The sequence below is a fragment of the Corythoichthys intestinalis genome, chromosome 2 (assembly GCF_030265065.1).
Source record: "Corythoichthys intestinalis isolate RoL2023-P3 chromosome 2, ASM3026506v1, whole genome shotgun sequence".
In the NCBI taxonomy this organism is placed as follows: Eukaryota; Metazoa; Chordata; class Actinopteri; order Syngnathiformes; family Syngnathidae; genus Corythoichthys; species Corythoichthys intestinalis.
In genome coordinates, this window is record NC_080396.1 from 13,547,106 (window position 1) to 13,572,074 (window position 24,969).

At 39.1% G+C, this 24,969-nt stretch overlaps 1 protein-coding gene across 1 annotated transcript in view; it reads left to right on the forward strand.

The window, feature by feature from the left end:
* ctnnbl1 (catenin, beta like 1) overlaps positions 1-24,431 on the forward strand; it is a 116,358-nt gene extending 91,927 nt beyond the window's left edge. The window contains exons 14-16 of the mRNA XM_057827759.1: positions 8,120-8,257; positions 10,860-10,932; positions 22,531-24,431. Of these exons, the coding sequence (XP_057683742.1) occupies positions 8,120-8,257; positions 10,860-10,932; positions 22,531-22,628 (309 nt within the window). The 3' untranslated portion in view covers positions 22,629-24,431. The remainder of the gene's footprint in view (positions 1-8,119; positions 8,258-10,859; positions 10,933-22,530) is intronic.
* The last annotated feature ends 538 nt before the right edge of the window (positions 24,432-24,969 follow it).

The window sequence follows — 24,969 nt, forward strand, 5'->3', positions numbered from 1 at the left end:
AGCCTCCTTTCCGTTTGTGTTCTCTGTTTTCATGCTTTTTACTGCCCTCGAAATGGTCGAAATGCGGCAAAGGATCAACACTCTGCTTGTGCTGAGGCAACGTAGGCGGCGTGAATTCTTCTTCTTCTACTAGCTTTGTTGTTAGCATCGACGTAACTACGGTTGTGGGGCGTGTTAAAGGGGAGGCGACTGGCATGTTGTTATGACGCATCACGTAAGAGCCTACGTCACCACGTAGATTAGGGTGTTGACTGTTGACCTGGGGTTTTGCTTTCACACTGCATGACGATCAGAGCCGAGGTGATTTTAACGCGAGTCGCTTGGCGGGGTGATTAACACGGGTCGAGGCGGGTCGCTGCACCTTTCCACTGCCACCAAAAGCCGATTGTTAGTGGATTGACACGGGTTTTTTGGCCAGTGGGAAAGGGGTATTAGAGTAGCGTTGTGATGGTTTGTTTTGAAAGTGTTTGCGTTTAGTTTTATTTATTTGGGTGGATACACAGCCCTCTAGTGGCAACAGTGACTATGCCATAACTCGTCTAATATGGCTGAATCCAGCTGCTCCCTGTTTAGGTAATTTTTGTTTGAACTAATATTTTTTTTGTGCGTTCGTAATTTATTTTATAGGTATATTTAACCGTTTTTATGGAAAAGTGTGTTTGAACGATTTGTTAAGAGCATTGTAATAAAGTTAGCATTTTATAGCATTTAAGCTAGCGGACTTACTGTATGCTATGCAAGTTAACCAATTGTTCTTTTGTTGTATTAAGACCCTCATTAGGGCCCGAGCACTAGACGTGCGAAGGCCCTATTGTTTTGCAAAGGATTATTTTTATTTTTTTTATTTATTTTTTTTTTTTTCAGGGCAAATGAAAACGGCCAATTTGGAGGCCTGAACATGCACGAAAAGTCACCAAAATTTGCACATACGTCCGGAAAATTGTAAATTTCGATAATTTTGCAACGTTGCAAAAAAATATAACAAAATGGCTCAGTGGCGCCCCCTTGAAATTTTAAAATTGGCCTATAACATTAGGGTATGTCAGCGTAGAGCAATGAAATTTGGGGGGTCTATACCTTGTCCAAAACCGCTCCAAAAAAGCATTTACACGCATATTCCAAACCCAACAGGAAATCGGTTATTTTGGATCAAATATGAAATTTTTATCGATTCACAGGGTGCACATTTGAGACCTTTTCGCCGAGGGAGTTAGTTGGATCATCTTCAAAATTGGTGAGACTGTTCAGGAGACATATGAAATCTTAAGTTTTGAAAATGGTGTGTTTTCATTCACGGGTCTGACCTGGGCGTGGTGCCAAAGTCGACCATTTTTTCGGCAAAATGACAAATTCAGTAAATGACTAATAGTTCCTTGACACAACGTTCAATCTTTTTCATATTTGGCATGTATGTGTGGTATCCCACCCTTAACACGAGTGCATTGAAATATTACCCATTAGGTCTAGCGCCCCCTAGTGAGAACAGGAAATGCCTTTTTTTACGAGACAGGTTCCTCCTCCAAGGGAAAAAAATCTGTTGACCTCAAACCTGCATCAGGGGAGCCTTAAGACCTGTGTTCAGGTGCCTGATGAAAAATATTGAGGTTTCGTTGAGGCGGAGGGGTCCAAACAGGAAAGTGAAAATGAACGTCAACAATTTGTCACGCAAAAAACTTTGAACAGTCATAACTCGGCAGATATACAACATATCTGCGCCAAACTTTCCGTGTTTGTTGAGAGTCATACCCTGAAGGTTCTTGTAGGGGTCATTTGCATCAACTCTACAGTGCCAACTAGTGGCGACAGAAAGAAGTTTTAAAAAAGGCCTTTCCTATTGGGTTTTTTCAACATAGAGCAAGGAAATTTGGGGAGTAGATACCTTATGCAAAACTGCTCCAAAAAGTCTCTTGCACCCGTATTCCAAATCCAACAGGAAATCGGGTATTTTGGATCGAATGTGAAATTTTCATGGGTTCACAGTAGGAGTTTACATTTGGAGGCTTGAATATGCACAAAAACTCGTAAAAATTTGCACATACATGCGGCTTTGGATAACGTTCGATAATCTTGCAATGTTACGAAAAAATGTAACAAAATGCCTCAGTGGCGCCCCCTTGAATTTTTCAAAAAGGCGTTTCCTATTAGGTTTTTTTAACATAGAGTGATGAAATTTGGGGAGTCGATACCTTGTGCAAAACTGCTCCAAAAAGTCTCTTGCACCCGTATTCCAAATCCAACAGGAAATCCGGTATTTTGGATCGAATGTGAAATTTTTATCGGTTCACAGTAGGAGTTTACATTTGGAGGCTTGAACATGCACGAAAACTCACAAAAATTTGGACATACATGTGGCTTTGCATAACGTTCAATAATCTTGCAACGTTACGAAAACATGTAACAAAATGGCTCAGTGGCGCCCCCTTGAAATTTTCAAAAAGGCCTCTCCATTTAGGTTTTTTCAACGTAAAGGGATGAAATTCGGAGAGTCGATACCTTGTACAAAACTGCTCCAAAAAGTCTCTTGCATGCATATTCCAAACCCAACAGGAAATCGGGTATTTTGGATTGAATGTGAAATTTTTATCGATTTACAGTGTGCACATTTTACACCTTGGCACCTAGGGAATTAGTTTGATCATTCTCAAAATTGGCGAGACTGTTCATGAGGCATATGAAATCTTAAGTTATCAAAATGGTGTGTTTTCATTCACGGGCCTGACCTGGGCGGGGTGCCAAAGTCGGCCATTTTTTCGGCAAAATGACAAATTCAGTAAATGACTAATAGTTCCTTCACACAACGTTCCATCTTTTTCATATCTGGCATGTATGTGCGACATCCCACCCTTAACACGAGTGCATTGAAATATTACCCATTAGGCCTAGCGCCCCCTAGTGAGAACAGGAAATGCCTTTTTTTACGAGACAGGTTCCTCCTCCAAGGAAAAAAAATCTGTTGACCTCAAACCTGCATAAGGGAAGGCTTAAGACCTGTCTTCAGGTGCCTGATGAAAAATATTGAAGTTTCGTTGAAGCGGAGGGGTCCAAACAGGAAAGTGAAAATGACTGTCAACAATTTTTCTCTCCAAAAACTTTGAACAGTCATAACTCGGCAGATATACAACATATCTGCGCCAAACTTCCCGTGCTTGTTGAGAGTCATACCCTGAAGGGCCTTGTAGAGATCATTTGCATCAACCCTACAGCGCCAACTAGTGGCAATAGAAAGTCACTCGTTTTTCCAATACATGTCCAGTTCTTTTCAGGTTGGTCATTGTAATTTGAAGACCTATTGTAATACTTATTTACGGCCCATGTCCACGTGTCTCTGTCTGTTGCCGTGACGACCCTTTATCCGCCATTTAAAGGAAATATTTTTTTTCAAAGACTCAGGCAGCTTATATAGCCACAATATTTGGCACACTTCGTCGAATTGGCCCAGTTAGAAGATTAATTTTGGTTTTGAATAAGGGCTTGGCTGCACAGCTCAGTAGTGGCTCCTTTTTTGTAGTACTCTCTCCAATAGGGGTTTTTATCTCTTGGGTGTGGGAATGTAAATAGGCGACTTTCGAGCATGTTATGTTCTAATGAGATGATTAGAGAGGAGCATCTGCCACCACCCTGACCTGCACACAGTCCGAGTTGCGTGACGTCCGAGTTGCGCTAGATTGCGAGGGCCCGTTCAGTCCTGCTTGCAGGCCTAGTTTATTATTATTTTTTTTAATACCGTTTGAGCCTAAACTCAGGTAGTTTAATGTATTTTTAAATGAAAATGCAATTTCTTATTGTTTGAAGAAACGCTTGGGAATTTTGTTCTCTATTCGCATTTCATGCTTTTTTGAAAGTGCAATCTTAGCAAGCCTTTGTTTTAGATCTCCTAAATTTATTCAGCAATGCATTAAATGTTCCTAATCTGATGACTCGATTATTCAACTACTAAAATAATCGATAGCTTCCGCCCCAAATGCAATACAACTCCGGTTGTCGGTTGTTGTCAATTTAAAGTTCACAAACAATCATGACTACTACCGTTTTTGCGGTTGTGCTATGGCTTCTTGCATTCATCTTGCGAGCCATTTGCATTTGTGTTGTTGCAATTGGAGTTCGTGCTTTTGCCAAATTGCAATCGCACTTTAGGAATTGGAGATCGTGTTGTGGCAGTTTACATTCGTGTTGCGAGCCATTTGCATTGGTGTTGTGGCAATTTGGATTCTTGCTTATGCCAGCTTGCAGTCGTGCTTTGGCAAGTGGGAGTCGTGTTGTGCGAGCTTGCATTCGTGCTTTTTTTCTTTTGCAAAGTGTTTGCAATTTTCGTTCCTGATTTTTTCTATTGCAAAGTGTTCGGACTTTGCATTTCGCCTGACACCTCTCGGCCACCGTACCCACCAATGTAAGACTACGCGTCATTGAAAATTGGTCTATTTTTACCAAATAGTGATAGTAACGATAGTCAAGTAGAATGCTGATTAAAAAGTTGTATGTCATTTTGGCAATATACATCAAGATCAATACAGTATTGTACAGCACTACTCCATTACGATGCACATATTGTAATTTCCTCTTCATTGTGCATTTTTGGACTGGTGCGACCTAGAACAGTCACTCAGCCAATCACTCACTCTTGGGTTTGCCTTTTTGTACTTGCTGGCATTGAACGATTGAATGCAAATTGAGAAGAACAAGTCCAACTTTGATATCTAGTAGCTTAAGTAGTGTACGCCCATTACAAGGTGCTAGAAAATCTTGAAAATAGGAAATGAAAGCAGGTAAGATGATGTCCTGCTACTAGCATGTGATGTTGACACAGTAGATATACCGTATTATTTTTCATCCTCGTGTGTGCTTTGAATTAAAATCTCTCTTGAGCTTTCGCCAATTGATTGAGTTGTGTTAATGAGCTGAACTGCAAAGCCATAATTGGGTTCTGCACTGTCATCGATCTTTAAGGACAAGGCCGATTAAATCCGAGGAATGCAAATGTCACATGCGGCGCCATTAAGTTCCTCACTGGAGGCTATTTGTTTTCATCAAGAAAGCATTGAAAAGTTGCCCTTTTTCCTGATTTACTGTGTTTGTTTTGTTAAGTTGTTTTCACAGAAAAAGCCATCTTCGGTTGAATTACAGTATACGAAGATGGTAATGTGCATGCTCATCAGCTACTGTTTTTAAACATCTTTAATATTTATCTTTAATGTGAATAACACCAAAGAAATCAGGTCTCTGTTTCGCAGCACTCAAAAGCAGTGTTGTCATGGATGACTTGAAAAAGTAATGTAATTACTGATTACTGATGACACCTCAAAAAAGTAATCTAGTTACTTTACTGATTACTTTATTATCAAAGTAACTAAGTTACTCTAAAAGTAATTTATCAGTTACATTTTATCATTTTTTTCTCCATTTGCCGCCTCAACATAAGAATGACAACAAAAAAATATGATCGCATTTAAATGACTTTCCGATAATTGAATTTAAAGGTGAAGATCAGAATTTTTCACTTGAGGCTTAATCTTCGAGTTAGCAGGGGTACTTAGTCGATGGAGTTGACTTCAACCACCATTGACTCGTGCTAGCTTAACCACTCCGGAGCCCTGAAACTCAGGGGCCGTTTACACGGTGACTCTCCGTGAATACGAAAACTTTTAAATTTGCATTTGCGTCTCCATTCGAACAATGTCGCAATTCCGCATGAAAACGATGTAGTATTTATGCCAGACCCTAGGGGGCAGTGCAGATTTACAGGGCGACAGAGAATGATGCACTTTGACCCCACCAAGCTTCCTCAGCCCGGACAAAAAAAATGCCCGCCCACTCGAAGCAATGGCATTTTTCTTTTGTTCAAAAAGGCGCAAAAATGGAAACATTCAACATATTTAATTTAAAAATATTATTAAAGCAGTAAATTAAAGCCGGCGTTCCGCCATATTTGCTGTTTTTAATGTTTAGTAGCACAGCTGCGCATGCCCAATGTGACGTGTACGAGTGCTGACGTTTTCAGCGCGGTCTCGTGCCGCGGGAGCCTTTGATATGCATGCTGAGGAAGCCCCCGTCAGTTCCCTGCAATCGGATTCTTCCACTTTGGAGGCAGGATTCAGAATTGTTCGTCTTCGCCGACACCATATGCACATGAGGCCACTCTGCAACACAGTCATTGCGTCTTCGTGTCGCAGAGTCGCCATGTAAACTGCCCCTAACAAATAACTGACAAACTGCATGGATTCCCGCTAACTCGAAGACTAATGTCAAAAATTCTGAAGAGTTTGGGGGTTCGGGTTAACAGCATATTAGTGCCAATGTATAACAATGCAAATTGACTGCACAATTACCAAGAAGGGCAAATTGGTAACGCAGGCATTTATTGGAGTCGCACTATTTAATGGAATAAGTGGTGGCATCTCTTCCACCACTGTTATTACTATTGTGGCAAGCAACATGGGTAAAAATAACTGGAGATGATCTTTTTCTTAACACCATGTATTGTACTCAACGCAGAGAAGATATACCATTTGCAGCAACCACTGTGACTCATGGTTGCTCAAATTCCCATCATGCATTTGGGCAGTTAAGAGCATGTAAGAAACTAGAGTATCATTTAGTGAAAGCACAACAAAAATAATATTCCTATCTCTCAAAAATAAAATAATGATCACAAAAAGAAAAGCGCTCAATGCAAAGAGATCTGGCATTCCCAATCAAAATAGCTATGCAAAATAATCCTCGATTCAAACATTACGTTTAGCTCAACAAATACACTAGATGGCAATATTTAGTCACAATATACAAACTATCAAAATTACTGTAACTTGTACTCACATTTATCTTTTAAGAATTGCAAGTCTTTCTATCCGTGGATCCCTTTCACAGAAAGAATGTTAATGTTAATACCGTGTTGTGGATTTATTGTTGTAATAAACACAGTACTTATGTACAGTATGTTGAATGTATATATCCGTCTTATCTTTCCATTCCAACAATGATTTACAGAAAAATATGGCATATTTTAGAGATGGTTTGAATTGCGTTTAATTGCGATTAATTACGATTAATTAATTTTCAAGCTGTGATTAACTCATTCATGAATGCGCACAGATCAACATTCCCTCGCACATCTCAACATGTGGCTGCACTCGGCACGAATGTGCACCCGCGTTCTTCACGCCTTTCTCAGTCCCAAAACACTTTGCGCGTGTGACTCGAGACCAAAACAGGAAGTAACTATGAGCTGTTACCATGGAAACGAATGCGTAGTGGGAACCTTTCTAACATTTTCTATTCAAAATGCTCTTCGTACATGACGACAATATTCTTTTTTTCTACATACTTTATGTAGCAATAACAAAATAGTAGCGCACAGACACTAAGGAAATTTTAAACAGATTACTGGTTTGGAAAACTGAATGCGTTGGATTGAAAATGAACGCGTAAGATTGCTCGTTATTGAAAGAAAGTAATCACATTACAGTAATGCATTAGTGACAACACTGCTCAAAAGACTCTGTAGACATATTTTTATTTACTTACAGAGTTTAAACGAATTGTTGATGTGGCGCTTCAATGACTCCAATTCCTCTCTCCATGTCACATCTGCTGCTTAATCGCTAATAGTGATTAATGTAGCCTGGGCGCATATTGGCAGCACCATGTTATTGGCATACTGACGGGGTTGTTAAGATGGATAACTATGCAAGTGTGCCTATGTCAGAGTGTGGACTGGATGTGTGGTGTTTAGCAGTGAAATCAATTGATTAGTGTGTCTGGTCAGTGGCGCAAATGGATTTGTGGAAAGGCTGCAAAACAACACTTAAATTAAAACACTGCAGGTTTTCTGTGTATCTCTTTGTTTTTCAGCTGGTTGTTGGTGTTTACAGAACTGAAGAAAAGCGGGTGAATTGTAATTTGTTTGACTTGTCTGGCTCCCTGTGGATGCCAGTCTGTATTCACGCTCGCTGGTTTTTTAGTGGTCGACAGTTGGAAGAAAATAAATGTCTCGTTTTATTTTGAAAGTGGAAAGAGGAGAGGGCCTGGATGTAGCTAAACTACCGTAATATGGAGGACATGCCATAAAAGTTTGAACTGTGAACGTGATTGTTGCTGAGTCATTGACATGTTCGTGTATATACAGGAGATGGTTCGCCGTGGTGAAATCTTGGATGACCACATGGAAGATGAGTTTTACCTGCGTCGACTGGATGCTGGACTCTTTGTTCTTCAGTCCATCTGCTACATAATGGTCGAGATCAGCAACTCAGGGCTGACACAGGTACTAACATCCTCATAATGACTTGATTTGTTTATCAATGTAAAGAAAAATGCATTTCCAAAATATTTCATCAATATGTTAAAGTACTCAAAACAGCCCAGATTACAGGCTTTGTTTGTACAGTATTTTTCGGACTATAAGTCGCACCCGAGTATAAGTCGCACTAGCCAAAAAATGCGCAACGAAAAGGGGAAAAAAACATATATGGCGGAAAACACTCAGGTGACTTGAAGTTCCGCTCTGACACCCCCAAATTTCAAAACTGTTCTATATTCACATAATTGGAAAGCTTAAAATCTCAATTTTCTGGGGGAAGAAAATTTTTGAACTGGGGGGCATTACATTTTTTTTTTTTTTTTTTTTTTTTTTTAAACAGCGAAACCGTAACTGTCGGTGAGAGCATGAGAGAGCATAATTAAAGACGCCATGATTTTGACAAGATATTATCACATACTTATCTTGTTTTGATCCAAAAACACCATGCATGTATCACCGAGTGTCAAGACACAGCTGTGAATGGCCACAGTCGGATTTTTGGGGGGGGTTTAGGCAAGGCAAGGTAAGGCAAGGCAAATTTATTTATATAGCACAATTCAACACAAGGCAATTCAAAGTGCTTTACATCACATGAAGATCATAAAAACCACATTAAAATCAATAGAACGTAAAAACAAAGACAATCGAAATAGTAAATAAAATTATACATAAAAATTGCATTTAATCACGAATAGAATAAAAAAATAAAAAAATAAAAAATAAAAATACTACTACTGCTAATACCTGAAATCAGCAATGGAGATACGAATAGAAAGCAAATAGAATGAAATATATAGACAGTTATGGATATGCAGTGCTAAACAAAAGCGTTTTTAACCCTGATTTAAAGGAGCTAACAGTTTTATCAAGATCTGTAAATATACCGTTGCAATAGTCCAATCTGCTGAAAGTTTTTCAATGTCTTGTTGAGTCAGAAGCCCCTTAATTCTGGCTATGTTTTTTAGGTGGTAATAAGCAGATTTAGTGACGGACTTTAGATGGCTATCAAATTTTAGGTCTGAGTCAATAATTACGCCAAGGTTTCTGACTTGATTTGTAGCTGTAAGTGACATTGTGCTAAGGTGCCTGCTTATCTTTGACCTTTCTTTTTTTGGCGCAAAAATGATCACTTCTGTCTTCTACACATTTTACTGGAGAAAATTATGGCACATTCATTCATTGATTTGATGAATGCATTTACTCAGGGAGACTAAGGGACTATAATCGTGTGGGGACACAGAAATGTAGAGTTGTGTGTCATCTGCATAGGTGCGATAGGAGATGTCATACTGTTCCATTATCTGAGCTAGGGGAAGCATATAGATGTTAAATAAGAGTGGTCCAAGAATTGACCCTTGAGGGACTCCACACGTGAATTTATGGGTGAAACATGGTAATATAACAAGGGTCGCGATGCAGAAATCGCAGCTTTTTTCCCCAATTTTTCTCTGGATCGATTATTTATTATTTAAAATATCGGGGAAAATGCGACAGTAACAAAAATCAATAAAGCGATAGTTATGAGGTACATATCTGTTACTTATTTGCAGACACTATTTTTTTCATTGTGACGTAATTTGTTTAAAAGTTTGAAATATGCGAGTAAATAATTTTTTAAAAGTCATTTTCTTTTAACTAAATATTATAAATCAATGATTCTGAGCTAAAAATGACAGACATTTTGAATAGGTAATATAATTACTTAGCTTCTTTTTATGGCTGGGTTGAAACAAAAGTGGTTGCGCGATGTCTGTAAACAGGGGTTTTCAGGGTAAAACGGACAAATTAAAAATAGTTCGGGGGCTTAATGCGCAATGAAACTGCTAAAATACTGCAGAATATAAACATATTGTTCTATCCAACACAACAGCTGTTTTGGCTTAAAATACAGCAGTTTATTTTAAAGAGGGGTCCAAGAGCAGAAACTGCTTTTTCAGCCCTCTCTGTGTTTTCCGCCATATATAAGTTGCACCGGAGTATAAGTCGCATTTATGGGGGAAATTAATTGATAAAAGCCAACACCAAGAACAGATATGTCGTCTTGAAAGGCAATTTATGATAAAAATAGAAAAGAGAAGAATGTGCTGGAAAAAGTGTACGGTATGCTAATGTTACACTGCTGCTCGTTTACTGTTTTCGGCTGCATATTTCACTACTTGCATCTTGTAATCTGCAGAATATGATTATTTTTTTCGGTGCCATTTTGTTAAGCCCTTCTCAGGTGCTTTTTTTCTTTTTTATAAGTTGCTGCCCATGTTGAAAAACAGGCCTTGAGCACTCTCTTGCGGTTTAGTGTAAAAATAATATGTGAAATGATATAATAATGTGTTCATAATTTCACACATAAGTCGTTCCAGAGTATGAGTAGTAGAGTAGTAAATCGCACCCTAATTTCACACTTGATGGCCTGTCGGACAATTGTCTCGTTTATGTTTAGATTTAGTTTGAGTTCCTCATTCTCCTTGTATTTGAATTTCAGTGGCACTTTCTAAGGTGTGATTTGATTCTTTCCCGTCAATTTTGTCTCAGAATTTTTAACCCAGATGGCCTGTCTTCCTAAATTTAGCTGCAGCAGAGAGTTCAACAAATTCTCAACTTAAGAGGAGGATCTGTCAAAACTGTACGCCACATCATGAGAGGTGAGTCAGTAAATGGGAAAGCTGTGCTATTCACATTAAAGATAAATATTAAAGATGTTTGAAAACAGTAGCTGATGAGCATGTGAATGGGAAAGTGTTTGTTGAGTGATCATCACACACTAAATATAATTCATAGCGTTAGCATAGCATTTTTTTTTAGCATTTGCGTAAACTTTAGCATGGCGAGCTTCCTTTTAAGCTCTTAGACAACGTATTTTACATACAGTTCGTGACGTCTGTTAATTGAAAACTTTTCCCGCTGAATGTGTAATATCATCACAAAGTTCGTGTTCTTCTTGTAGAGGCTACAATATGTGCTTGTCTGTCAAAGTTTCTTTAAAATGGTTGGAAACCTTTATTTTTGGACGGAAACTCTTGAATTTTACAGATGAAAACAGTTTGAGTATTTGTTGACTAAAACTAGACAAAGAATAACACATTTTAAAATGGCTAAAATATGACTAAGACTAGTAAGTATTTTCGTCCAAAAGACTAGGGGTCTGTTTACATGGTGACGCTCCAAGAATACAAAAAATTTCATGTTTGTATTCACATGGTTCCAGCTTGGTTCCGTCTCCACTCGAAAGATGTCGCAATTCCGCATGAAAATGATGTAGTATTCATGCCAGGCCCTAGGGGGCAGTGCAGTTTTACAAGGCGACAGCCAATCACTCACTGTCTTTACAACAACCTCCTCAGCCCAGAAGACAACATACCTGCACACTCGAAGCAATGGCGTCCATCTGTCCAAAAAACGCGAGCATAAAATATATTTGAATTAAAAACATTATGAAAAACAGCAAATTAAAGCTGACGTTCCACTATGTTTGCGGTTTTGAATGTTTAGTAGCAGTGACTACGCATGCCCAAAGTGACGTGTGCATGTGCTGTCTTCATCGGTGCGGGAGCGTTCCATTCATATAGTTGGGGAGCAATCCCCGCAATTGAATCGTTCCGCTTTGGAGGCCGGAGTTAGAAGTTTGCATCTTCGCTTTCCGTTTTCACCGTCACTATATGTAAAGGCGAGGCCATTCCGCAACACAATCGTTGCGTCTTGGTGTCGCAGCGTCACCATGTAAACGGTCCATAAGACAAAAACTAAAAGGGTTGCCAAAATTAACACTGCAATCTATTAACAAATTTTATGTACAGTGCCATTAAAAATTACTAGTCCGTTCCACACTGCTACTCCCCCACTCCTGATATTTTTCTTACGCCCCTGCCACATACACTCCCAGGATTTAAACGGGCAGCCCTTATATGTGAAAGCAAGTTCCCGGGTCGACTGACATGGAGATGATGCAGACATTTACCGAGTCGCGTCTTAGTACAATGTCTGGGATTTTTCCGGGAAACTGTGTGTGTGAAAGCAGGTGGTAAATTCACTGGTCACAGCACGATGGCTAATGACGTAAGTATCATGGCGGGCTGATCGTCACTTCCGCTTTCTTCGCAGTACAACAAAAAGCAGTAAACAAACATCGCAAATCTCAACATAGCACGCTGGAAATAGCTAAATTAAACTGAAAACATAACAAAATTGAATTGCTACTAGATCGTAGAGCCGAGGAAAAGAGTCCATCGTCCATCTTTGGAAATGTGTGGTTTATTTTGTTATCGATGTTAAAGTCTGCAACTGCGGAAACAAGGTTATACCTCAAAGCAGAAAACAACGGAGGGAAGCGTTCAAGGGTTTATTAAATACAAACAAAAATACACGCGATCACGGAAAAGGGGGAATAACATAATGGGTCCGTGACAGTAGGTCGACGGGGATCAATAATATTAACCTAAGCGGTAGGCAGAGAACCGATGAGACAACAAATCAAATACATTCAAATACCTGCACAACGTAGGGGATTTAAAAACAAGGGCGGCAGACGAACAAGCTAGCAAATGCACAAAATTCGAGAGTACAAGCTGTCGAATGGCGCCCAGCAAGTTAATATCTCGGCACCCTTCTCTTATCGCCTGGGCTTCAATACAGTCTTGATGAGCTTCAATTGGCTGAAGGTATGACATCAGGAATGTTCCCACAACCGGCTCTGTAACAAAACACGATCTGACCAACAGAATATGACAGCCGATGCGGACCAAAAATGAAGTAATGTTCGGGTTATAAAATCGCGCCAGCAGCCCTCCCCGCACAGAGAGCGCGGAGTGGGCAACACGGGACAAGTCTGTGAACGTGTCCAACCCGCGTCATTCCCGGCATATCACTCTATGCGTGAGAGCAATGGCGCGAGTATATCCCGCGTCACCTTACACGGGAATTTACTGGGATATGTGTGTGAAAGGGGCTATAGTTAAAGGGATAGACTAGACCTTCATGTGCGTCTCAGCTGAAATAATCTTGTTTAATGAATTGAAAAGACACATAACTTCATTCACAGTCAGTCTTCCCAGTTAAATGAATAGGGCGTCTGTTGTTGTCAAGTGGCATGCAGTGAGTTAAATGCCAGTGCTTTTTCAGCTAGTCAAAAGTATCTCGGGTTGTTCCATTAGTTTCCAGTGTATCAGTATTTACATACACGCGTGGTGTGACAGACGTTACATTTTTTTGTGTTTAATCAATATTTTCGACATGATCACATTTCTAAGATTTTTTTTTTTCTCATGATTATCTGTCTTTTGAGTGTTTCAGATCATTACTCAAATTGTATTGCCTCACAAATACCATCCAGGAAATATAAAAATGCTTTTAATCATGTTCATTTACCAAAAGAGACTGGAAATTGTTCACTGCCCTAGTCTGATTCAAATGAGATGTATCTCTTGTTGACTAGTGTGACGCTTCCTTCTCTGATATCCTCTATCATTTCTTTCATGCTTCACATGCAATTTTTTTCTGTCTGTCTCCTTTTTTTGGATTTATAATATATAGAGGGAGTACAAGCCAAAAGTTTGGAACACCTCATTCAAGCAACACAAATGAAGGTCCCAACCCTATTGATAAAGCAATAAATTCCACTAATCAACCCTGAAAAGGCATACCTGTGAAGTCAAAAACCATTTTAGGTGACTCCCTCTTGAAGCTCATCAAGAGTGTGCAAAAATGTAATCAGGGCAAAGGGTGGCTACTTTAAAGATACTCGAATATTACATGTTTTCATTTAGTTCACTTTTTTTTTTTTTTTTGGGCTAAGTACATAATTCCACACGTGTTCATTCATAGTTTTATTACCTTCAGTGAGAGTTTAAAATGTAAATATTCATGAAAATAAAGAAAACGTACGAATGACAAAGTGTGTCCAAACTTTTGGCCTGTACCGCGTAAAAATTCTTACAAAAGCGATACAGTGGGTGGCACTTACTATTAATTACTGGGCTTGCTTATCTCTCATGCAGACCGACTGTGCCTCTAAATAACCTTTCATTGTTTAAAATTTGAGGAAATAAAGTCCAATATTATACAGTGTATCACAAAAGTGAGTACACCCCTCGCATTTCTGCAGATATTTAAGTATATCTTTTCATGGGACAACACTGTCAAAATGACACTTTGACACAATGAAAAGTAGTCTGTGTGCAGCTTATATAACAGAGTTAATTTATTTTTCCCTCAAAATAAGTCAAAATATAGCCATTAATATCTAAACCCGGAGCAACAGAAGTGAGTACACCCCTTAGTGAAAGTTGTCAATATTAACTTACAACATGTCAACTGTCAATATTTTGTGTGGCCACCACTATTATCCAGAACTGCTTTTACTTTCCTGGGCATGGAGTTGACCACAGCTTCACAGGTTGCCACTCGAATGCTCTTCCAGTCCTCCATGACGACGTTGCGGAGTTGCCAGATATTTGAGACTTTGCACATCTCCACCTTCTGCTTGAGGATCCCCCAAAGATTTTCTATCGGGTTCAAGTCTGGAGACATGCTTGGCCAGTCCATCACCTTTAGCCTCAGCCTCTTCAGTAAAGCAGTGGCCATCTTGGCGGTGTGTTTGGGGTCATTGTCATGCTGGAACACTGCCCTGCGACCCAGTTTCTGGAGGGAGGGGATCATGTTCTGCTGCAGTATTTCACAGTACATGTTGGAGTTCATGTTTCCCTAAATGGAATATAACTCTCCAACACCTGCAGCACTCATGCAGCCCCAGACTGTGACATTCCCACCACCATGCTTGACTGTAGGCATGACACTTATCTTTGTACTCCTCACCTGGTCACCGCCACACATGCCTGAGACCATCGGAACCAAACAAATTAATCTTCATCTCATCAGACCATAGGACATGGTTCCAGTAATCTATGTGCTTTGTTGACATGTCTCCAGCAAACTGTTTGTGTGCTTTCTTGTGTACCGTCTTCAGAAGAGGCTTCCTCCTGGCAGCCAATTTGATGTAGAGTGCAGCGTATGGTCTGAGCACTAACAGGCTGACCCCCCACCTCTTCAATCTCTGCAGCAATGTTGACCGCAATCCTGCGACGATCTTCGTGATCTTTGAAAGAAAGCATTTGGATGTGACGCTCAGCACGTGCGCTCAGCTTCTTTGGGCGACCAACCCGAGAGCTGTTCTGAGTTGACCCTGCTCTTTTAAAACGCTGGAAAATCTTAGCCACAGTGCTGCAGCTCAGTTTCAGGGTGTTGGCAATCTTCTTCATGTACCGCAACAATACGTCTTTTAAGATCCTCAGAGAGTTCTTTGCTATGTGGTGCCATGTTGGAACTTTCAGTGACCAGTATGAGAGAGTGAGAACTGCACTACAAATTTGAACACATCTGCTCCCTATGCACACCTGGACCTAGTAACACTAACGAGTCACCTGACATTGACATGGAGGGAAAATGACAAGCAGTACTCAATTTGGACATTTAGGGATGTAGTTTCTAAGGGGTGTACTCACTTTTGTTGCCAGGGGTTTAGATATTAATGGCTATATTTGGAGTTATTTTGAGGGAAAAGTAAATTAACTCTATTATATAAGCTGCACACAGACTACTTTTCATTGTGTCAAAGTGTCATTGTGTCAGTGTTGTCCCATGAAAAGATATACTTAAATATCTGCAGAAATGCGAGGGGTGTAATCACTTTTGTGATACACTGTATATCAGGGGTGTCCAAACTTTTTGCAAAGGGGGCCAGATTTGGCGTGGTAAAAATGTGGGGGGCCAACCTTGGCTGACGTCCTTTACACAGAACAATATATTTAAGCACATTTTAGCAAGCCAATCTGTGTGTCACATTTGCTTTATTATTTTTTTTTTAAATTAATAATCTCAACAATCTCGCAGCTAGTGTTCTCTTTCGACTCGGGCTCTTGTGAAATACTGCTGCTTTGAAATTAAACTAGCTTCAAAAGTTGCTTCAATTTCTCGCTGCGTATTTTCCCTGTAATCTTGTCGTACATGTCACCCTGTCTTGTTTGGTAATATCGCCTCACATTGAATTCTTTAAAAACAGCAACTGTCTCTTTGCAAATGAGGCAGACACAGTTGTTGCGTATTTAATTGAAGATATAGTCCAATTTCCACCTATCCTTGAAGCGTCAGCCATCGCAGTCAACGTTTTTTGTTGTTGATTGTTGCCATTTTAGAAAATTGGAAGTCAAGGATCACACGGGGTAATGTTGCTTAAAGTGCTGCTGCTTTTTAGTGGGTAAATGAGGAGCAGCTTTTAGTGTGTAAGCTACTTCATATGCTGGTAGCAGTACTGCTGACCAATTTATTAAGTCTGTGTGCGGTCCAGACGTTATTGATCTTATGATAGAGGCTGGGGGCCGGATGAAATTTGACCACGGGCCGCATTTGGCCCCCAGGCCACACTTTGGACATGTCTGCTGTATATAAACAATCAAGAAGAATCTGGCAGATAACAGTCAAATATGTAAAGGCATAATAAATACAGTACTAAAAAGAAGACGTGCTTTGTCTTCCCATTGTGCCACAATCACAACTATTAGTTCACCAATCAACCCACCGACTTCAGTATGTGAAACAGAAACAGGCCCGAAGCCAGCAGCTATGTTTGTTTTTCAGTGTCATCTGTCGTTTCTATATCATTGTGTGATAAAAGCTGAAGAGGCTCCACTCACACCCCCTCTGGCCCTCGAGCATGTAGCTGTGTAGATAGAGCCATCCGTCACGCGTGCTGGTGCCAACAGCATGGCGATGCTCCAACTGTCATTGTGTGTAGAAATGTGTTACATTCGCCTTTTGATTGCATCTTTGCATCAAGTTAGTGTTTGTGTGTGCTTACGTGTGGGTGCATTGTCTGCATACTGTATTTACTTTATGTGCCCACATATCTTTGATTGTTGTCACACTTTATTCAATTCTCAATATCAAACCTGTCAGAAATTATTAGGTTAGATGTACACTGACATGTTTTATTCATGGACTCTCACGGACAAATGCGCACATGTACAGTGGTACCTCGACATACAATCGCTTCGACATACAATTTTTTTGACATCCGTCGAGTCTGTATTCGAGCTCGTGCCAAACTCTCTGTAGCATGTCTTCGGTAACAGTTTCCAGTGTGGCTGTAATTCTCTGTTTCAGTTCAGTTGGTGCCTTTGCAAAATTTGTGAAGAAGGCCCGCTGCACGGTCTTCGGTGACTGAGTCCGAGCATAGTCTTAACACAAAATGCCTTTTTTTTTTTTTTTTTTAAGTGAGCTTCTTAACTTGAAAAGATAGAAATGCCAAAAGTTACACACAACAACTTGAAACGTTTCAACACAAGCTGTGAAAATTTGAGGTCATTCCAACAAAAATTGTCAAAATTATTGGCCTAAGAAATTATGTCAAACATTTTGGAACACACTTTATTAAGTGAAAATTGAGTGATTTATTAGGTGTTGAAAGCTTGCACTAAATTAAAAAAAAAAGTTGCTATTATGGGCAAAAATTTATATTGAATTTTAATTAGTTAAATATTGTTATTGACTCGGAAAATATAGGTGATTATCTTTGAATTTGGTGATTTGTTTGCATCTAGCCTAAATTTGAGAATTTTATAACCATTTTAAGTTTTGTTATACTTGTATAAAAAATGTTAGGGTTAGGTTAGGGTTAGTGAAATTTGTATTGGTGTTCTATATACTCAGTGTGTGTGTTAATTATTTTGCAGCCGCTAGATGGCCCCATTACTTTCTGTCATTTGTGAGTGAATTCAGTCAGATAATACCTGTTTAATGAAAGCTCACATTTGGCTGACATTCAAACTGTTCCAGTATTAAAAGATATTACGATGTGAAAATAGAAAGACTTGGAGACCTGATATAATCTAGTAGTAGAAAACTACTCCATATGCAGTCTTAAAATCAGTCTTATTTCACAGGAATAGTCAACATTTTCCAATAAAACAAGATTAATTGAAATGTTCAAGGTGAATACTGTTGTCTTTGAAATCGGCAAAAATCGAGATTGGCGTGTTTGACTTTTCAAAATGGTGATCAGACAGAAATTTGTGATCACTGCACCTCTACTCTCTATGTAATCAGGGGCGCTGTATAGGGGTGAAAAGTCATACTTATTCTAAGGGCCCATGCCCTGATGGGGCCCCACAAAGAAAATTAGAACATTAGGTAATCGTTTGCAAATTTAAATATTAATTATTATAATTTTAATAGGAATAAAATGAAGGGTTTATTTTTCTTGTTTTGTTTTTGGCAAAAAGTAAACACCCAGAGAGCATAGTTATTGCCAGCCACCACCCCCAAACCCCTGAATTTTCATTAAATGGTTTGGTCCGCCCTTCCTTCGATCAGACTGGGAGCAGCGGTGCTCATTTACACTAGTCAATGACTCGGAGTGCGCGTATCAAGGTACTGCAGAAATGTTTTCAAAACAAAAATCGGCTTTTCAAAAGAGGAAAAAAAAGAATGCAAAACAGGAGATGGGTAGAAAAGGCCAACAGGATGTGACAAAGTACTTCACAAAGGAAGGTTGCTATCTTGTGTCAGTGTAGTGCTGAAAATAACTTGTTATCTTAGCTCCGACGGGAGGTTCCACCTCACTTTGTAAGAAATACAGGATTTTCCCGGCCTCAATGAGCGACATTCGCCTATTCAAAAACATGAATTGCAAATAATGACAGCATTTTTTGGTATCCTACAGATGTTGGAACTGAAAGTTGGTGTGGAAATTTTCTTTTTTAAAATCGGCTTGAATCAAGTTCGTCAATAATTTACTGAAATTAGTTTGTCATCAGTTGAATTTAGTTTGTTAACAAGGGACCTCCCTTCAGAGCTGTAGCCTATAGTGGAGATCGCAAGTTTCTAGATGAGGCTAAATATCGGCCATGCCTTTTTTTTAATATATACAGTGGGGAGAACAAGTATTTGATACACTGTCAATGTATATATTTTTTAATTAAATCGTTTTCTAATTGTATTTAACGTTACAGACATAATATGTTATTTATCCCAATATCAGCGGTAATTATCTTTTTAAAACATGTAGCACGTTAAAATATTTAACGCAACTAATGCATGCGCTGCGCGACCCACTCACGCATTGTCGCGTGACAATACCGTAATTGTTTGCGAGCTAGTGTTTACTCCACTTTTAGCTTACATTTAATCAGTACAGCAGGCAAACCCTTAGCAATCTCTTCATACTAAAACAGTTGTATACTGTAATGTATACTGCAGTATAGTTAAGTTAAAACATTTATTCTAATTTATTATGGTATTTGCTTTGAGAATATTTCTAATAAAAATATATTTAGATTGTAAAAGATGGCGTTCAGTACATTTCTTATAGATGATATGAGTATTCATTATTGCTCATATGCTCATGCTCACATACGCTGTATGTTTACATAAATATATTTTCATCTAAAATTAATGCAGACAATGCACAAATTAGTGTGTAAAGATTCACAAGAATGCAGGAAATTACGTAGTTGATACTCTAAATGTGTGTGTGTGTCCCAGCATTGGTGGTGGGGCCCAAAGTGATATCTTTTCATTGGGCCTGAAAACCCTGGCAGCACCCCTGTATGTAATGATCAAATCCTTCTACATGAAAACATGGTTTTTGTCTTACAAAAGCTGCTGAGTCTTCAACAATAGTTCTCTCATTATTAGGGTTGTTCCGATCATGTTATTTTGCTCCCGATCCGATCCCGATCGTTTTAGTTTTAGTATCTGCCGATCCCGATATTTCCCGCTCCGATTGCTTTTTGTGCTCCCGATTCAATTCCAATCATTCCCGATAATTTTTCCCGATCATATACATTTTGGCAATGCATTAAGAAAAAAATGAATAAAACTCGGACGAATATATACATTCAACATACAGTACATAAGTACTGTATTTGTTTATTAGGACAATAAATCCTCAAGATGGCATTTACATTATTAACATTCTTTCTGTGAGAGGGATCCACGGATAGAAAGACTTCTGTATATTGTGACTAAATATTGCCATCTAGTGTATTTGTTGAGCTTTCAGTAAATGGTACTGAAGGCCACGCCCAAATGCATGATGGGAAGTGGAACCATGACAAGTGGAACTATGACTGAGCGTAGTGCTACCAATTCATATACAGTGGGGAGAACACGTATTTGATACACAGCCATTGACTGTGTATCAAATACGTGTTCTCCCCACTCTATCTTCTCTGCGATGGGATATAACATAAGGTGCTAAGAAAAAGATCAATTGCTACCTTGCTTCCCCACATTTCTTCCCATGATATTTCTAATCGTAGCGAGAGGGATTGTAATTAATTAAAATAAGGCTCCAAAGGCTGCCAAAATTCACTCTACTCATTTTACGCTGGCTTTTAGCTCTCTATATGGGCAAAACGGCGCCATTACAGATGGAGCGCGACAATGCGTGAGTGGGTTGCGCAGCGCATGCATTAGTTGCGTTAAATATTTTAACGTGCTACATTTTTAAAAAAGATAATTACCGCTGATATTGGGATAAATAACATATTATGTCTGTAACGTTAAATACAATTAGAAAACGATTTAATTAAAAAATATATACATTGACAGTGTATCAAATACTTGCTCTCCCCACTGTATATATTAAAAAAAAAGGCATGGCCGATATTTTTTTGCCGATTCCGATACTTTGAAAATGACGTGATCGGACCCGATCGATCGGGACATCTCTACTAATAACCTGACTTTTAGTTATGCAATTGGTTTCAGAAATGGCTCATATGAAAGCTAAGACTCGCACACCCCCATACTGGATGTAACCACAGACCATGATTTTGCCACTACCAAACTTCACAGTTTTCTGAGTGAATCCCAGATCCTTGCAGGCTCCAGTAGGTCTCCTGCAATATTGCTTAAAGGATAAATGTGACTTTGTATATTGTGACTAAATATTGCCATCTAGTGTATTTGTTGAGCTTTTAACTGTTCTGCCCAAATGCATGATGGGACGTGCAACCATGACTGTGCGTAGTGGTACCAATTGATATATCTTCTCTGCGTTGGGAACTAACATAGGGTGTTAAGAAAAAGATCAATTACTACCTTTCTTCCCCACATTGCTTCCCACGATATTTCTAATAGTAGGGAGAGGGATTGTAAGGCTTTAGCCAATTAAAGAAAGGCTCCAAAGGCTGCCAAAATTCACTCTACTCATTTTACGCTGCCTTTTAGCTCTAAATATAGGTAAAACGGCGCCATTACAGATTGAACGCGACAATGCGTGACTGGGTCGTGCAGCGCATGCGTTAATTGCGTTAAATATTTTAACGTGATAATTTTTTTTAAACATTAATTACCGCCGTTAACGGGATGAATTTGATAACCCTACCTTAAGCCTAAACTAAAGACTCTGGATGAGTGTAACATATTATGTCTGTAACGGTAAATACAATTAGAAAACGATTTAATTAAAAAAAAAAAAAAAAAAAATATATATATATATATATATATATATATATATATATATATATATATATATATATATATATATATAAAAGGCATGTCCGATATTTTTTTTGCCGATTCCGATACTTTGAAAATGACGTGATCGGACCCGACCGATCGATCGAGACATCTTTAGTAATTACATTACTTTTTCAAGTCATCCGTGACAACACTGCTTTTGAGTGCTGCAAAACAGAGACCTGATTTCTTTGGTGTTATTCATATTAAAGATAAATATCAAAGATGTAAAGATTCTACTTGTTATTTTTAAATTTTTTTTAAACACGATTTCTTTATTTATTTTGTTCTTCCTGGGGCGTGATGTGTAATTCCCAACTCAGAGGACAGCAGAGACCCCACTGAGGCTGCAGCTACTCCAACCCTCTTTTTTTGCTCAGCAATCACACACACAATAGAAAATTATCACTCTTCAACCCCAAAAGAACTGGTTTCAGTGTCAGTTCATCTTTTAGTCCCTGTGATAAGATAGCCTGTTTACATTAGAAAGTATTGCAAATGTAAAAACATTTACAACTCTCAGTCACTGTTCTGCGTGCTTTCCCTTTGCTTTATCCATGAACTAAAGATCTCTCGGTACAAGTAAAAAAAAAAAAAAAAAAAAAACACTTTGCGGGTTTATCCGCTCTTTCCAGCAGAGCTGGATGTCGACGTCATAAATTTGTGAAAGCGCCCATCTTCAAGCTGTTACTTGTGAAGCTAATTACTTGCGTGTGTCTCATTTGCAGAGTACGCAGAGAGCATCGGGGATGGCAAGAGCGAGGAGTTCAAAGAGGCAGAGCGCAAGAGGATCATGGATCTGTTAGAAAACTTTGGAAAAAATTGATTTTTTTCAAACACCCTCATTCGTAAAACATGTACACACACACAAACACACACACAATTATGTTGTATTATATCAACGATAGCCATGATAGGCATTTTTTTCCCCTCTTTAACACATTTGCTGCTATCGACGGCAATAGATGTCCAATCCATTTCGCCGTCCAGTCAAAATGAATTGGACGTCTATCTCGGTCAATGTCACTGAAACATGAACATTCTTTGCCAAGGAGGTTCTCATTAATCTTTAAAGCATACCCACAATCAAAAGCATATTATCCTTCGGTACTGTTTTGTCTACAGTAAAACAATACCTCTAATTTTTTTGTGTTGACGTCTGTTGAGCGGAATTCCCGCTGAACGGAATTGTTTTGAATAATTTGCTTATTTTAGACATGCAAAAGAATTGAATTCAAAATCTGCACGCTTTGTGTTTATCCCCTTTATTTTTGTTTTGAAACAACCTTTAATGTGGATTTTAGGTTCGAAATATTTTTTGATAAAACATTTGGAAATAATATCCTCTTTGAGTGTTGACTTTATTTGAAAAATGCCACAGTGAGTTAAGATTGTCAAGGATTCTCATTAAGCTTGCACAGATGGGAACAACAAATCTGTACCTGTAGCTCTTTTGCAAGGCAGGAAAACAATGTTATTAAAATGGGGACATGTTCCTTTTTTTTCATTTTGTTTGAACACTTCTACTGTTCACAAGAGGCACATCAAAACTTAGATGAACATGCAGCTGATCTAACGATACGATTACTTTCTTGACACATGATGTCAAGGTCTATTCTGGACTAGTTGCTATTAGAGGAGTTCCAAAAAATCGATTTCTACATGCATTGCGATTCGACACGTGACGATTCGATTACGATTCCTAAAGGCTCAAAAACGATGATTTTCCTTCATAACTTTATGACAGCCGCTCGTAGCGGAAAGCAATTCAATTCAATTTTATTTGTATAGCCCTAAATCACAGCAAGGTTGTCTCAAAGGGCTTTGCAGAGGCAATATACACAATCAGAAACAGCAAATGAAGCAACAAAGATGAATAAATAAAGTTCAAATCCTGGGCATCCCCCATCCTTAGACCCTCCATGTCTGCAAGGAAAAACTCCAAAAACTCTTTGGGAGAAACCTTGGGGAGTACCACAATCAGGAGAGATCCACTCCCAGGACGGATAGACAGGAAGCACCAGGACTGCTAATGGGAATTAGCAGGTGAAGTTACATTCCGTAAAGATGCAGTGGAGTAAAGGAACAAGAAGAGGTCCATCTAGCCAGATGAGACGGGGGTAGCAACGAGGACATCCATCCAGCCAGGGGTTCGGACAGTCAGGAGACTGCAGCTGAAAAATAGCCCCTCCCCAGATGGGAGGGGGGAAAGGGGCCACCGGGTGACTAGTGATTAAGAGACTAGACAACTAGATATTAACATTGGAAAATAGAAATAAAGTAAGACAAGTGGTAGGTAGAGTGAGAAAAAGGAAATAGAACTCAGTGGCTGTACTTCCCCCAACATTATAGCTTCTAGTGCAGCTTAGACTAAACTGTGAGTCTACTACGACTTCAACTAGCCTGACCATAAGCTTTGTTGAATAGGAACGTTTTTAATCTAATCTTAAATGTGCAGACTGTCTCGGCCTATTTTAATATTGGCTGGAAGCTGATTCCATAAAACAGGGGCTTGGTCGCTAAAGGCTCTAGCTCCGATAGTACTTTTAGAAACCCTGGGAACTACCATGACCTGCATTCTGAGAGCGGAGTGTTCTGTTGGGGCGGTATGGAACCAGAGCATCGGTGAGATAAGATGGCCCCAACCCATTAATGGTCTTAAATGTAAGAAGGAGGATTTTAAATTTAATTCTAAACTGGACTGGAAGCCAGTGAAGGGCCTGCAGCACAGGGGTGATGTGCTCTCTTCTTTTGGTTCCTGTTAAAAGTCTTGATGCTGCGTTTTGGACTAGCTGAAGACCTTTTAGAGAACTTTTAGGACAAGCTGCAAGTAGGGAGTTACAGTAATCCAATCTTGATGTAACAAACGCGTGAATTAATTTTTCTGCATTGTTTTTAGATAAAATATTTCTAATTTTGGCTATGTTGCGCAGGTGAAAGAAGGCCGTTCTGCAGGTTTGTTTAATGTGAGCTTTAAACAATAAGTCAGGGTCGAATAGAACTCCTAGGTTTTTAACTGTGGTGCTGGAGGCTACACTTACATTGTCCAGAGTAACTATCTGGGCAGCTAAAGAGTCTCTCACACTTTTCGGGCCTATTATAATAATATATCATTCAAGACACGTCTGCCGCCCGGGCACCTTTAACGGACGCACACGTTATAATAG